The sequence below is a fragment of the Mytilus trossulus genome, chromosome 11 (genome assembly GCF_036588685.1).
Source record: "Mytilus trossulus isolate FHL-02 chromosome 11, PNRI_Mtr1.1.1.hap1, whole genome shotgun sequence".
In the NCBI taxonomy this organism is placed as follows: Eukaryota; Metazoa; Mollusca; class Bivalvia; order Mytilida; family Mytilidae; genus Mytilus; species Mytilus trossulus.
The window spans coordinates 54,329,025-54,346,409 of NC_086383.1; the positions used below are offsets into that span (position 1 = coordinate 54,329,025).

General features: G+C 34.7%; 1 protein-coding gene across 1 annotated transcript; it reads right to left on the bottom strand.

Annotated features, from left to right (window-relative positions):
• Positions 1-886: 886 nt before the first annotated feature.
• On the bottom strand, positions 887-15,985 carry LOC134690464 (uncharacterized). The gene is made up of 3 exons (XM_063550436.1): positions 15,792-15,985; positions 3,480-3,716; positions 887-1,506 (listed from the first exon to the last, which is right to left on the bottom strand). Exons 1-3 carry the CDS (start codon positions 15,970-15,972, stop codon positions 938-940), a joined length of 987 nt encoding a protein of 328 aa, XP_063406506.1. The 5' UTR covers positions 15,973-15,985; the 3' UTR covers positions 887-937.
• Between the last annotated feature and the right edge of the window lie 1,400 nt (positions 15,986-17,385).

A 17,385-nucleotide genomic window follows, 5' to 3' on the forward strand; every position in this document is an offset into this window, starting at 1 on the left:
GTATAAACAATTGTCTTCTCAGTGGCAATAACCAGCGTGTACTGGGAGGAGTAACAATGTCTACATTTTGGTACTATAACCAGCAGTGGTATAAACAGTTGTCTTTTCAGTGGCAATAGCCAGCCTGTACTGGGTAGAGTTACAATGGCTTTATTTGGTTACTATAACCAGCAGTGGTATAAACAATTGTCTTCTCAATTGCAATAACCAGCATGTACTGGGTAGAGTGTCAATGGCTTTATTTGGTTACTATAACCAGCAATGGTATAAACAATTGTCTTCTCAGTGGCAATAACCAGCGTGTACTGGGTAGAGTAACAATAATTATTTGTGTTAATTATGAAATAATCTAATTGTGGATGTAACGCGTCTTCTGATTGGCTGACAAGTGTTTTGTCTATCATCTCATAGACAACATTTTGTCATGTGACCGTGACGTCATCAATGTTATTCATGATTTACTCCGGCTTAAAATTGAATTGAGAATGAATTATAAGGAATAACTGTATTATTTTTGCTGTGTATTGAAATACGCGTTACTCAGTGTGCACCACATTTTAAAGTTATTTCTCTATAGACAATAACATTAATGTAGTATACTATATGTATATAAAAAAAAAGACATGGTTTGATTGCAAATGAGACAAATCTTCAGAAGAGACCAAATGACACAGAAACTATAATAGGTCACCAAACAGCTTTCAACAGTGAACAACTCCCATACTGCATTTACATGTATGTATACAAAGTCATATTAAACGAACTTGTTGAAGAATGAACCAGGACAGAAAACAGACAGAGCCATGCAGATGCTCGAGAGATGTATATGGTCTCCGCTTTGAGCATTCTTAAAGGCAAAGGTTTGAGTCCATTTTAGATGGTACATTTTATTATTTTATATTATATGGACGGACTAATGACATGAAATATAAACATATTACAATACAAAATCGTTAATATATTCATCAAGCATGAAGTCGATGTCTTTGAGAGCTCCCACAGCAAGCGGAAGTACGCACTCAAGTCCACGGAATAATGACTGCTCCCGAGGAAGTATCTTTCTTGCCCAGACGGGATGAATCACAATTTTGAGCGGAGCTTCCGGTTTCATTAATTCTTGTCCAATGTTAATTTTCCTGCGTATGTCTCTTTTAATTTGTTTTTGTTTTTCGCTTTCACAAATGGAATGAACTTGTAGTAAGGGTACATATAATTGTGTAAACGCTTCCGTGAATGTGGTTCGTAACTTCCCTAACATGTCTATGAACTGGTCAATAATTTTTGTGTTTTTGACACGTGATGTTCCTTTGTCCATTTTGTAATTTGTTTCGAACTCTCGTATAGTTTTTAATTCGAGTACACCTTGTGGTAGTATCTGTTTCATGGTAAGAGCAAATTCTCCTAACGATAATTCAATGTTTTCCTCCGTGTCCTTCAGGGATTGCACATTATCGGTGAAACTCTTTTGTTGTTCTGCCAATCTTAGCACCATTTTCTTGTCTACTTCTGGAAAGTCAATAGTACAAATGTTTATGCATGTTTAATATTGTGTCTTAAAATGAGATGCGTTGGATAGAAATCGACCTTTTACAAATCAACATCAATGCATCTGTTAACCTATTTAGGTTTTGAAAACAAATTCAAGTATTGGACTGTTTGCAAGTTGAATTGTTAATCGAATGCTACAAAACGGACAAAACTTCATCTTTCATTTTATTGTATTTCGTAAATGAATGCTCAAAAATAAATCAGAGTAATGTACATGTATATTATCACGTTAATTTGCATAAGGTCGATTTCTATCCGACGCAGCTCATTTAATATTAATTCAACCGTGTACAATGAATACAGTGGTGGCTTTAGGGTGCGGGGGTTTGGTAACCCCCATTTTTGGAAGATCTATACATTTGAATGAGGACATATGGTTGGAACACCTCCCCCTTTTTTTAATGGCTGGAACCGCACTATGAAATCTTGCTGACAAAAAATATAGAATGTTAATTGTTCACATGAAAAGTATACACCGCCAAACATACACATCAAATCGTAACCCTTTACGACAAAATAATCGTTTACCTCGCTACTTTGGTCAAAATCAGAATAGTTCTACTGTATGGACACGATCCGCCAAACAGTCGGCAAAAAGGAAGAGGAAAGAACAATCATTATAATACGATTGAAGTAATTTATACAATGCAATAACAATCTTTTGCAATAACAAAAAAAGTACTACTTAGTATAACTCTTGGCATTGGAAACTCAAGAATTATTTATCATCTGTTTTGAAATATTATCAAACGGAATTGAAAACGTGCAATAACCATAACTCTTGGCATGGGAAATTCAAGTTTTTTTTCAAATGCATGTAATAATATAGAATCCAACGGAATCTTTATACGTGGTACATATATCAATATCCCTGTCATGACAATAGGTCAAAGTAAACTAATTACCTCTAGTTTTTATATCCCTACCCTGACGACAGTACACGTCAATGTAAGATAATTACCTCTAGATTTTATATCCCTACCACGACGTTACGTCACTGTAAGATAATTACCTCTAGATTTTATATCCCCACCACGACAATACGTCACAGTAAGATAATTACATCTAGTTTGTATATCCCCACCACGACAATACGTCACAATAAGATAATTACCTCTAGTTTGTATATCCCCACCACGACAATACGTCAAAGTAAGATAATTACCTCTAGTTTGTATATCCCCACCACGACAATACGTCACAATAAGATAATTACCTCTAGTTTGTATATCCCCACCACGACAATACGTCAAAGTAAGATAATTACCTCTAGTTTGTATATCCCCACCACGACAATACGTCACAATAAGATAATTACCTCTAGTTTGTATATCCCCACCACGACAATACGTCACAATAAGATAATTACCTCTAGTTTGTATATCCCTACCATGACAGTACGTCACAGAAAGATAATTACCTCTTGTTTGTATATCCCTACCACGACAATACGTCACAGTAAGATAATTACCTCTTGTTTGTATATCCCTACCACGACAATACGTCAAAGTAAGATAATTACCTCTAGTTTGTATATCCCTACCACGACAATACGTCACAATAAGATAATTACCTCTAGTTTGTATATCCCCACCACGACAATACGTCAAAGTAAGATAATTACCTCTAGTTTGGATATCCCCACCACGACAAAACGTCACAGTAAGATAATTACCTCTAGATTTTATATCTCCACCACGACAATACGTCACAGTAAGATAATTACCTCTAGTTTGTATATCTCCACCACGACAATACGTCACAGTAAGATAATTACCTCTAGCTTGTATATCCCCACCACGACAATACGTCACAGTAAGATAATTACCTCTAGTTTGTATATCCCTACCACGACAATACGTCAAAGTAAGATAATTATCTATAGTTTTTTATAACCCTATCACGACAATACGTCACAATAAGATAATTACCTCTAGTTTTTGTTTCTAGTCTTTTCATTTTTCTACTTAACAGTTCGTTTGTACAGTTGTTGTATTCAGATTCCAAGATTTTAGATCTGAGTACAATCTTGGACGTTTTAAGCTTCTTTAATACCGTACTATTGACAATAACGTCCTGGAACGTCATGCTCAGTTTCCCTCTCTGGTACAGATCCCAAAGTGAATCTAATGCACCTATATCATCAAATCCTACAGCTAAAATTATTCCTGAAATTGTAAAATAATTGATAATCAAATAGTTGTTATTTTTCTGATTGTAGATCCCAAAGTGAGTCTAATATCAGGGGCGAATGTAGCCATTTTAAAAAGGGGGTTCTCAATCCGGGATAAAGGCGGGTTCCAACCACATGTCCCCATTCAAATGCATTGATCGTCCAAAAAGGGGGCTAAAACTATTCCTGAAATTGATAAATTGTTTTTAACTTGCTGGTTGTAGATTTTAGATTGCGTTTAAAAATACCATTGAAATTTTGTCCAATAAAAATCCACGTGACTTCATGTTCCTTATTACCACTCATTTTCAACGTGTTTTTTTTATTCGTCTGACACTGATCAACAGAGTTCCCATACCTCCCCCTCCCTTTCCACCATCATTGAGAATCAATCTGAACATTATTTATATGGTCCAAGAAAATTGAATTTTATATTAACCCAATTTAGATGTTAGGCATCCTTCTTGAACTGTGACTTGTTTAAGGCTAACATTATATCTGATCCAACTATAAATGTGGTTTGGATATTGAGAACATGCACCATTTTTTCTTTGATTGTCCTTTTTAGCTAAATGAAAGGGCTATTCTGTTTAATGGTCTCAACTGGCTTCCCGAAGGCTGCGATTTGGACTTAAAACTACTGGTTTTTGGAAAAGAAACTCTTTCCTATGATCAAAATGTGTAAATTGTTAAACAAGTATTAAATTTTATAAAGAGATCAAAACGATTCCTCGTAGTATAGTATCAACATAGGTAAAACGCACATCATCATCATTATCATCATCCTAATCTCTGTCGTTCTTTCCTCATTCCCTCTCCTATTTTCAGTATAGTTTAGTAATATTTATGTTGTTTATATTATATGATGCATGCTCACGTGCAATTTGTATTGTCATATATATTGTATTGTGGAGAAGACTTTATAAGTACGTTTTACTTGCATTGTGTCTGATCCTTTTTTGCTTTGAGCAAATAAAATATGTTTAAACTAAATTTAACTAAACCCCATCATAATCTGCGTGAATGGTTTTTATAAAACGTGTTAAAACGATAACAAGTTCCAAGCTGCATTATTATATCCTACGTATTTTCTTTTTATTTTCGTTTAAATGGTTGAAAACAAACGATATCCACGTTAGCTGGTACAAGCAATCAAAACAAAAACAGGAAGTATTCTGAAGGTTATTTAACAATTATTTCTTAATAAGAATTATTCTAGTATTCTATAATTTCAATCAAATCTATTCTTTTGTTTTCAATCTCTGATAGAGTATATATATTTGATACTGTTTAATGGCAATCTCTGATAGAGTATATAGATTTGATACTGTTTAATGGCAATCTCTGATAGAGTATATAGATTTAATACTGTTTAATGGCAATCTCTGATAGAGTATATAGATTTGATACTGTTTAATGGCAATCTCTGATAGAGTATATATATTTGATACTGTTTAATGGCAATCTCTGATAGAGTATATAGATTTGATACTGTTTAATGGCAATCTCTGATAGAGTATATAGATTTGATACTGTTTAATGACAATCTCTGATAGAGTATAAATATTTGATACTGTTTAATGGCAATCTCTGATAGAGTATATAGATTTGATACTGTTTAATGGCAATCTCTGATAGAGTATATAGATTTGATACTGTTTAATAGCAATCTCTGATAGAGTAACTATATAGATTTGATAGTATTTAATGGCAATCTCTGATAGAGTATATAGATTTGATACTGTTTAATGGCAATCTCTGATAGAGTATATAGATTTGATACTGTTTAATGGCAATCTCTGATAGAGTATATATATTTGATACTATTTAATGGCAATCTCTGATAGAGTATATAGATTTGATACTATTTAATGGCAATCTCTGATAGAGTAACTATATAGATTTGATACTGTTTAATGGCAATCTCTGATAGAGTATATAGATTTGATACTGTTTAATGGCAATCTCTGATAGAGTATATAGATTTGATACTGTTTAATAGCAATCTCTGATAGAGTATATAGATTTGATACTGTTTAATGGCAATCTCTGATAGAGTATATATATTTGATACTATTTAATGGCAATCTCTGATAGAGTATATAGATTTGATACTATTTAATGGCAATCTCTGATAGAGTAACTATATAGATTTGATACTGTTTAATGACAATCTCTGATAGAGTATATAGATTTGATACTGTTTAATGGCAATCTCTGATAGAGTATATAGATTTGATACTGTTTAATGGCAATCTCTGATAGAGTATATAGATTTGATACTGTTTAATAGCAATCTCTGATAGAGTATATATATTTGATACTGTTTAATGGCAATCTCTGATAGAGTATATACTAGATTTGATACTGTTTAATGGCAATCTCTGATAGAGTATATAGATTTGATACTGTTTAATGACAATCTCTGATAGAGTATATAGATTTGATACTGTTTAATGGCAATCTCTGATAGAGTATATAGATTTGATACTGTTTAATGGCAATCTCTGATAGAGTATATAGATTTGATACTGTTTAATGGCAATCTCTGATAGAGTATATAGATTTGATACTGTTTAATAGCAATCTCTGATAGAGTATATAGATTTGATACTGTTTAATGGCAATCTCTGATAGAGTATATATATTTGATACTATTTAATGGCAATCTCTGATAGAGTATATAGATTTGATACTATTTAATGGCAATCTCTGATAGAGTAACTATATAGATTTGATACTGTTTAATGACAATCTCTGATAGAGTATATAGATTTGATACTGTTTAATGGCAATCTCTGATAGAGTATATAGATTTGATACTGTTTAATGGCAATCTCTGATAGAGTATATAGATTTGATACTGTTTAATGGCAATCTCTGATAGAGTAACTATATAGATTTGATAGTATTTAATGGCAATCTCTGATAGAGTATATAGATTTGATACTGTTTAATGGCAATCTCTGATAGAGTAACTATATAGATTTGATACTGTTTAATGGCAATCTCTGATAGAGTAACTATATAGATTTGATACTGTTTAATGGCGGTAAAATCGACTATTTAGCTCTGTTTATTTGGGTCTGTTTAATGGCGGTAAAATCGACAATTTAGCTCTGTTTATTTGGGTCTGTTTAATGGCGGTAAAATCGACAATTTAGCTCTGTTTATTTGGGTCTGTTTAATGGCGTAAAATCGACAATTTAGCTCTGTTTATTTGGGTCTGTTTAATGGCGGTAAAATCGACAATTTAGCTCTGTTTATTTAGGTCTGTTTAATGGCGGTAAAATCGACTATTTAGCTCTGTTTATTTGGGTGTTATGTCACTAATGAAGTGATTTGATTCTAATATTGATAATTATTTAGTTTTAATTGTCATCAGGAATCGAGGGAGGGCCTTTGAAAGGGTTATAAAAAGAAGAAATTCAATTATTTTCCCATTTAATGTCTTCGATTGATGACTGTTTTGCTAACGAATGTGTCTGTATTGACTTTCTATGAAGTGACTTTAATTAGCAGAACAAATATTGACCATGCATCATTAAATGGGATTGCTCATAATTCTTAAGGCTTTGTTTCACAGTTTCGACTCATTTCGTATAGACGTCATGGTTCTCAGTCAGAAGCGGGTTCTGTCAATTTGAACAGATGTTCTAACCCCGGAATTCCATGAAATGTTCACAAAGTTAAAGAAAAAACGGAAAGGGGAGGGGTTGTTTCCGCTCATGCAAGCGGATGCGAACAGCTATAATAGTAATATAGGTCGCTAATGGTTTACGATCTTACAGTAAAAATAAGATATTGAAATGCTGTCTCTCTTGTTATCGTAGAAGTAATGACCACACGTTCATCTCTCTTTTCCCATTGTCATTTTATCACAATATTGGTAAATACTTCTGACATTAAAAAAAAAGAAAGATTGGTGCTCTTCAACTTCGATATCGTAGTTTATTTGGCACCTTTTTAGCATAAATGATTCGAGTGTCATTGATGAGTCTTCTGAAGACGAAACAAATTTTAATCCTGATATCTGTGATCAAGTTTATTTGCATAATTTGTCACGTGGTGCACCAAATCATTAGACGTTACTTCACTGCATTCGTTTAAAGGCATTGTTTTCAATCTCATCATATTCTAATAATTTAATTTTGGATGTAACGCGTCTTCTGATTGGCTGACGTCGTTTTGTTTATCAGCTTATAGACATAATTTTGTCATGTGACCGAGACTTCATCAATGTTTTTTCATGTTTTACTCCGGTTTAAAATGGAATTGAGAATTGAATTATAAGAAATTACTGTAATATGTTTTCTACCTATTCGAAAAAAAACATTAAAAAAACAAGAATAATTCAGTCACTCCTAACAATCTATCTCTTCTACTTGCGAGACATCACTGAAGAGTAGCAAAATATAACGACTGGATTATTCGGGTTAAAATCCATCATCATAAAAGCACATTAATAAAGACCATTCAAACAGTCCCTTTACTACCCTCAGTTTCCCAAATACCATTCAAACAGTCCCTTTACTACCCTAACATCAATAAAGACCATTCAAACAGTCCCTTTACTACCCTCACATCAATAAAGACCATTCAAACAGTCCCTTTACTACCCTCAGTTTCCCAAGTACCATTCAAACAGTCCCTTTACTACCCTCACATCAATAAAGACCATTCAAACAGTCCCTTTACTACCCTCACATCAATACAGACCATTCAAACAGTCCCTTTACTACCCTCACATCAATAAAGACCAATCAAACAGTCCCTTTACTACCCTCACATCAATAAAGACCATTCAAACAGTCCCTTTACTACCCTCAGTTTCCCAAGTACCATTCAGACAGTCCCTTTACTACCCTCACATCAATAAAGACCATTCAAACAGTCCCTTTACTACCCTCACATCAATAAAGACCATTCAAACAGTCCCTTTTCTACCCTTACATCAATAAAGACCATTCAAACAGTCCCTTTACTACCCTTACATCAATAAAGACCATTCAAACAGTCCCTTTACTACCCTCACATCAATAAAGACCATTCAAACAGTCCCTTTACTACACTCAGTTTCCCAAGTATCATTCAAACAGTCCCTTTACTACCCTCATATCAATAAAGACCATTCAAACAGTCCCTTTACTACCCTCAGTTTCCCAAGTATCATTCAAACAGTCCCTTTACTACCCTCACATCAATAAAGACCATCCAAACAGTCCCTTTACTACCCTCACATCAATAAAGACCATTCAAACAGTCCCTTTACTACCCTCAGTTTCCCAAGTACCATTCAAACAGTCCCTTTACTACCCTCACATCAATAAAGACCATTCAAACAGTCCCTTTACTACCCTCAGTTTCCCAAGTACCATTCAGACAGTCCCTTTACTACCCTCACATCAATAAAGACCAATCAAACAGTCCCTTTACTACCCTCACATCAATAAAGACCATTCAAACAGTCCCTGTACTACCCTCACATCAATAAAGACCATTCAAACAGTCCCTTTACTACCCTCAGTTTCCCAGGTATCATTCAAACAGTCCCTTTACTACCCTCACATCAATAAAGACCATTCAAACAGTCCCTTTACTACCCTCACATCAATAAAGACCATTCAAACAGTCCCTTTACTACCCTCAGTTTCCCAAGTATCATTCAAACAGTCCCTTTACTACCCTCACATCAATAAAGACCATTCAAACAGTCCCTTTACTACCCTCAGTTTCCCAAGTATCATTCAAACAGTCCCTTTACTACCCTCACATCAATAAAGACCATTCAAACAGTCCCTTTACTACCCTCAGTTTCCCAAGTACCATTCAGACAGTCCCTTTACTACCCTCAGTTTCCCAAGTGCCATTCAAACAGTCCCTTTACTACCCTCTGTTTCCCAAGTACCATTCAAACAGTCCCTTTACTAACCTCAGTTTCCCAAGTACCATTCAAACAGTCCCTTTACTACCCTCAGTTTCCCAAGTACCATTCAAACAGTCCCTTTACTACCCTCACATCAATAAAGACCATTCAAACAGTCCCTTTACTACCCTCAGTTTCCCAAGTACCATTCAGACAGTCCCTTTACTACCCTCAGTTTCCCAAGTACCATTCAGACAGTCCCTTTACTACCCTTAGTTTCCCAAGTACCATTCAAACAGTCCCTTTACTACCCTCACATCAATAAAAACCATTCAAACAGTCCCTTTACTACCCTCACATCAATAAAGACCATTCAAACAGTCCCTTTACTACCCTCAGTTTCCCAAGTACCATTCAGACAGTCCCTTTACTACCCTCAGTTTCCCAAGTACCATTCAAACAGTCCCTTTACTACCCTCAGTTTCCCAAGTACCATTCAAACAGTCTCTTTACTACCCTCAGTTTCCCAAGTACCATTCAAACAGTCCCTTTACTACCCTCAGTTTCCCAAGTACCATTCAAACAGTCTCTTTACTACCCTCAGTTTCCCAAGTACCATTTAAAACAGTCCCTTTACTACCCTCAGTTTCCCAAGTACCATTCAAACAGTCTCTTTACTACCCTCACATCAATAAAGACCATTCAAACAGTCCCTTTACTACCCTCAGTTTCCCAAGTACCATTCAAACAGTCCCTTTACTACCCTCAGTTTCCCAAGTACCATTCAAACAGTCCCTTTACTACCCTCAGTTTCCCAAGTACCATTCAAACAGTCCCTTTACTACCCTCACATCAATAAAGACCATTCAAACAGTCCCTTTACTACCCTCAGTTTCCCAAGTACCATTCAGACAGTCCCTTTACTACCCTCAGTTTCCCAAGTACCATTCAAACAGTCCCTTTACTACACTCAGTTTCTCAAGTAACATTCAAACAGTCTCTTTACTACCCTCAGTTTCCCAAGTACCATTCAAACAGTCCCTTTACTACCCTCAGTTTCCCATGTACCATTCAAACAGTCTCTTTACTACCCTCAGTTTCTCAAGTACCAATCAAACAGTCCCTTTACTACCCTCAGTTTCCCAAGTACCATTCAAACAGTCCCTTTACTACCCTCACATCAATAAAGACCATTCAAATAGTCCCTTTACTACCCTCACATCAATAAATACCATTCAAACAGTCCCTTTACTACCCTCACATCAATAAAGACCATTCAAACAGTCCCTTTACTACCCTCACATCAATAAAGACCATTCAAACAGTCCCTTTACTATCCTCAGTTTCCCAAGTACCATTCAAACAGTCCCTTTACTACCCTCACATCAATAAAGACCATTCAAACAGTCCCTTTACTACCCTCACATCAATAAAGACCATTCTAACAGTCCCTTTACTACCCTCAGTTTCCCAAGTACCATTCAAACAGTCCCTTTACTATCCTCAGTTTCCCAAGTATCCGTTTGTTGCCGTTATAATATGTTATGATGGATCACTTTAATATCTGATAAAATCAGTTATATGTTGAATTCCATTTTATAATGGCGCTAATCGTGTCGATTTCACATAGATTTTTGACATTCTAGATTACATTGACAAATATGGTTCACACGAAATCTGATTTTATTTCTGATGGTTTTAGAGATATTTGTTTGTTCATGACAAAAGACTTAATTAAAAGTTAAATCGATTATATATTTTTTTCTACAGTTATAGAGTACTGTTTAATTAATTGCAGGTTGCATTTACAATTTGCACTTGCAAAAGCTTTTAACAACTACAAAACAGTTCAACGAGTACAATTTTTTGAATTGTAACAGTAGTATCTTTACCACTAAAGGAAAAAGATTCCTCTGAAACCATACACTGCACTTCCTAAATTTTCCTTTTGAAACAATCTTTTTTCCAAAGAAAACGTCAATTTTAGAGAAAATATATAAATTCGGAGTCCCATATCGATCCGTGTCTTATACGCTTTCGTACATGCTCAGTCGACGTAATGCCCTCGAATTTCAAGAAGCTCTTTAATAGTCTCCACACTTGCCCAATTGAAATGCGATTTCGCGGGAATCTTCAAGTTAACAAAAAAATATTTAAAACATTATTTATTCATGAGATGAAAAAACGTATATTTATGTGTAATTTTTTTCTGACTATAACGTCGATGTTATTGTATGTATGTATAAACAGTTATTCTATCGCACTGCTATAGTCCCACTTAAATTGAAGGAATCTATTACAGCCGATTGCATTGAGTGTGTAGATAAAGATATTATTGTTGGAAAGCTTGCTTGCAAGCTGAACCGGGAAGTCATTATTATGTTAGGTAAACTTTTCTCCTTTAAGAGTAGACTATAGACATACAGATAACCAATCTGTCTATCTGTAGGACTAGGATACTTCGAAAGGAGGGTAGTATACCTTACATAATGATGACTTCATGGTTCAGCTAGCAAGAAAGCTGACCAAAGAGCATACATTTACCTACACTCCCAATGCAATGGGCTTTAAAATAAAGTTTTACTTTCATTTTGGTTGATGTTTTGAACTATAAATTTACTTATTTTTCCTAAAAGCATATTAAATAATTGGCCCTCTTGTGTATGTCAACAGTTGAAACTTATGTTGGAATTAACTGTTTAAACCTTTTCCAACTCTCTCGCAACCATTTTTCTTAAGTAATTGTGACAGATGTCTTAAGAGAAAGAAAGACCCACACAGAGCTCCATTGATCAACATTTGATCATCACAGCCTATGGAGTTAATGTGTTTGGACTTTTTAACATTGGAACCATCTAAAGGAGGCATACAGAATATCCTTGTTTTTACTGACCATTATACACGATATGCTCAAGCTGTACGAACAAGGAACCAGACCGCTCGAACAACAGCAGAAGCTCTGTTTAACAGTTTTATAGTGCATTATGGAATACCACAGAGATTGCACTCAGACCAAGGACCCAACTTCGAAAGCAATGTGATTAAGGAACTTTGTCAGCTACTTGGAGTACAGAAATCAAGAACAACACCTTATCACCCCATGGGAAATGGCATGACTGATAGGTTCAACAGGACTCTACTTGGCATGTTGGGAACCTTACAGCTACACCAGCAGATAAATTGGAAGACTCATGTTGCTCCACTTGTACATGCTTCCAACTGTACCCGCCATGAAGCTACCAGCCATTCGCCTTATTTTCTGATGTTTGGTCGAGAACCTAATTTGCCTATAGATATAGCCTTTGGATTAACCACAGATACAGTCAGACAGCCACAGTCCAAATACATTCAGGAACTAAGAGAAAGACTTGTTAAAGCTTATGAGTTGGCATCTAAGGCTGCAGACAGAGCTAGAGAGAAACAGGAGATAGGATATGATTTAAAAGCCAGAGGAGCTACTTTAGAAATTGAAGATAAAGTATTGGTGAAAGTGGTAGCCTATGATGGAAAACACAAGATAGCTGACCGTTGGGAAGATGATGTGTATATGTTATAATTGGTTAACCTAATAGTGATGTACCAGTTTACACTGTACAGAAGGAGAACGGAGAGGGCCGTAGACGCACACTTCATAGAAATCATCTTTTGCCTGTGGGTAACATCAATCAGAGAAAGCCAGAACCACAACCCAAACCAGTACCACTTCCAAGAACACGATTAAGACAAAGAATTGAACAGCCATCACCAGAGCCATCTGATTATGAAAGTAGTGATGAGGAGTTAGATGTTCTTGTTAGATTAGATTATGATATTCCACAATATCATATGGAACCTATTCTACAAGATATGGACACTCCAGTACAGAATGACACATAATTAGATGGGGACGCCCACTCTACTGCAACTGGTGCCAGTGGAGATTCTGATGATCAAAGCACAGAAGGAAGCGCTTCAGGAGATGAACAGGCTGAGATAGTGACAAACCTGAACCAGTTGTAATTCCATTACCTCCGATACCTGTACCTAGACGGTCAACACGTACCCGCCTTGAACCAGAATGGATGCGCTCAGGTAAGTTTGTTCACAAGGTTGCTGTTCCTGTACAGCAACAGTGGGAACAAAAGGCTAAGTTTATATCGGATTGTTTGAGACATGGTTTATTTCCAGGATTAGAGAGACAAGCAGGCGAGGCACTACTCGCAGTGATTACTAATGATTAGTATTTTATTATATTTATTTTAGGACATTTTATTATTGCTATTTTTATATGTATGTATTTTTCCTTGTGAATGACCGGGACGTCATTTTACATCGAGGGGGAGTTTGTGGCAGAGTCATATTTGATTGATATATCAAATATGATATTGATGATATTAATTTTATTGGAGTGTTTGATAATTTGGTTACTCATTGTTTCTATTTCTAGCACTATTGTTCTAGTATCATTCTCTTTTCCCTTTGGTGAACCTCTTTTCTTTCATATCATTTTGGAGGGAAAATTCTAACCTTTTGATTGGTCAATCTTTAGGCCAAAGGTCTTACTATATGTTTTCATTGTTTCTGGTAGTTTTAGACTGCAGACATATTGGAATGTAGTGAAAATTTCCTGCTTGATATATTAAATTCTGACATTGATGATATTTGTATTATACTTCTTGGATTTTCAATATTCTTATATTCAGGTCAGTTGATTAACCTTATTTCTAATTAACAGACTAATAGTATGTCATTTTAATACTTTGTAAAAGGATTGATTGTATGTATTGAATGGAGGAATATTTGGAGTATGAAAGAGTAAAAGGTTAAATCATTTTATAAAAACACAGAGTCATATTAAACATTTTAATATTAAACATTCTAGTACTTTAAATATTATAAAGTTACAATAAAAGTGAAAGACAGATAAATTTGGTATTTGAATAATACAGAACTCTGAAACTACATATTTTAGATGTAGTTGTATATTTTATTTAATTGGTGAAATAGTCCTGCCACTGGACTTATGGATGTTATATTTGTATTTATTTAGGATATGGATTAATACCTTGTCAAGTTGTCAAATGAGTAGTGCTCAGATTTTAATATACATAGCACTGTGATATTCCAGCTAGTACACTGACCTTTGTACCATATACATGGTAAGCATTGTGTTCTATGTTGTTTATTTGTAATGTCTGTACTGTCTATGTTTTATTCAAGTAATTGTCTGTTTATGTGAAGTGTAGTTTATGTAATATCTTAATTTATGTTGGTCAGAATTTGTATACTGATATATTTATAAAATGGACAACTCATTAATAGATTTGAGATGTATATTATTATTAAATATTATGAGATACATATGAATATTGTATTGGAAAGTTAACCAAAGAGTTAGATTTGAGTGCTTTTAGGACTTATTTCAGTATATAGATATCTAAAGGAATAAATATGAATTGTAGTTATTCCCCTTTGCCCATATGTTATATGTACTGTCTTGTCATGTGAATATTTATTATTTGTTATTATATGTTGTAGGGTCTTAAATATTTGTGTATTAAAAGAACAGAACCCTAGATTATTTTTCGTTGTATTTGACCAGAAAATACCCCGTTACATAAATCTAAAGGCAAGGTGGTGTTATGTCTAACTCGACAAATGACCATATTGTGAATTTATAAATGCATGAGTCCGTAGCGATTTGTGAATTTTTCTCCTTCAGGAACGCCGCCATGTGTAGGATTGGTATGTCTACGTACGTAATGATTGATTGAACGATCATACATAGGTATATATACATCCTATTAACATGGTAAAACGAGGGTATGCTGGATAGGGACAGACATTTAGCCTAGCCAAATACGGACTTACCAAAGAGTTTTTGTACGGGTTCCTAATGTGCAAAGAGAGTGGCACTCTCTTTACGCCAGGCATTTGATCTATTGTCACCATTCTGACCAGATGTGGCTGTGATTTGGACATTCCATACAGCCAAACGTTATGGCGAGGGTTTTACTGCCGGTCACAGGGAGACCAATGGTTACAATATTTCTATTCCCTAATTACTTTTATTTTGTGGGAGACTTACGTCAAGAGCTACATTAAAAAAAGACTATTATCTTTTCGATCTTTATTTTTATATATATATGTCAATTATGTACAAGATACCTACATGTAGTACTAGTCTAAATGTGGCTTCTTATAGTTTACAAAATGAATAATTACCCCTTGAAAAGCGTTCAATATAAGCTCCATGAAGAGCGCCCTTCTTTTCCAGGTCTTCTCTTAGTTTAACGATGTCGGCCGACGATAAGTGGTCGAATAACTTGTCTGTCAAATCCATGTAATAAAATCTTTCTGATCCATAAGACTTGAGATTTTCTGCTTTGGCATCGTAAATGGTCATGTATATTCCGACTTCACCTGGAAAATAAAATTGAGAATGAAAATAGGGAATGTGTCAAAGACAACAACCCGACCAACGTGCAGATAACAACCGAAGACCATCAATGAGTCTTCAACGCAGCGATAAAATCATGGCTTATTCTTGATTTTAAAGTAATCATGCCTTCCGTTTTAGTTAATTGGTTTTGAAAATGAAAAGTTTTGCTCTCAGCAGCCTGTAAAGATGTTTTTTGCATAGGTATGATGATTAAAAAAAAAGAAAATTAACAGCAATCACTAACGAAATGTAAAAACCGAAGAAAGTCAATATGTTTTTGTAAATTTTTAAGTCGATTAGAAATAGAATGTGTCCACAAAATAAATAGTATATACATCAAAAATCGGGTTACAAGATGACACATCTTAGAACATTAAAATAAAGTTGAAATTTAAAAATGACTGACAATTTATTTGCTGAAAGATCTCAGTCAGATTTTTAAACTTGGCGATTGTATCGCTTGAAATATCCCATATAAAAACGTTAATTAAGTTTATATTTTGATGTATTGCATTGAACTCTCTGTATTACAAATTGACTTTTCTATTGCCACATCTTGTGTCAACTTGTTTTCTACTTAAAAGTAATTTTTATTTAACGGTTTTAAAAGTCAGCAATTAACCTATAGATAACCCTTCATTATAGGTTTTGTAATTACAGTGAAACCTGACGTAACCGAAACCTGTATAAACCGAAAACCTGTATGAATACCAACATGTTCGTAAGCACCGTCATATCAAATAACTGTGCGTTGTGAACTTGATAAAACCGAAGATCGGCCAAAACCGAACAAAATCCCGAAGAGGTTCGGTTTAAACAGGTTTCACTGAAGTTGAGATTGAAGAATACGAAACCGACACACCACTATACATGTACCTCTGGGTTTTAGATATATCTTTCATTGCAATGAATAATGTCAATATAAAAGGATTATAAAGTCATGCCACATTTGAATTGCCTTCAAAACACAAGGTCGGTTGATTAATTTGTTGTTACTTATTTAACGTCAAGTGGCAAATATTTCAAGTACATTCAGGAGGGTGTGGATTGGGTGTTACCGAATTGAGAATAATGAGGGGCTAAAATATAAAGAATAGAGAATACTGGGGTGTTCAGATATAAAGAATAGAGAATACTGAGGTGTTCAGATATAAAGAATAGGGAAAACTGAGGTGTTCAGATATAAAGAATAGAGAATACTGGGGTGATCAGATATAAAGAATAGAGAATACTGGGGTGTTCAAATATAAAGAATAGAGAAAACTGAGGTGTTTAGATATAAAGAATAGAGAATACTGGGGTGTTCGGATATAAATAATAGAGAATACTGGGGTGTTCAGATATAAAGAATAGAGAAAACTGAGGTGTTCAGATATA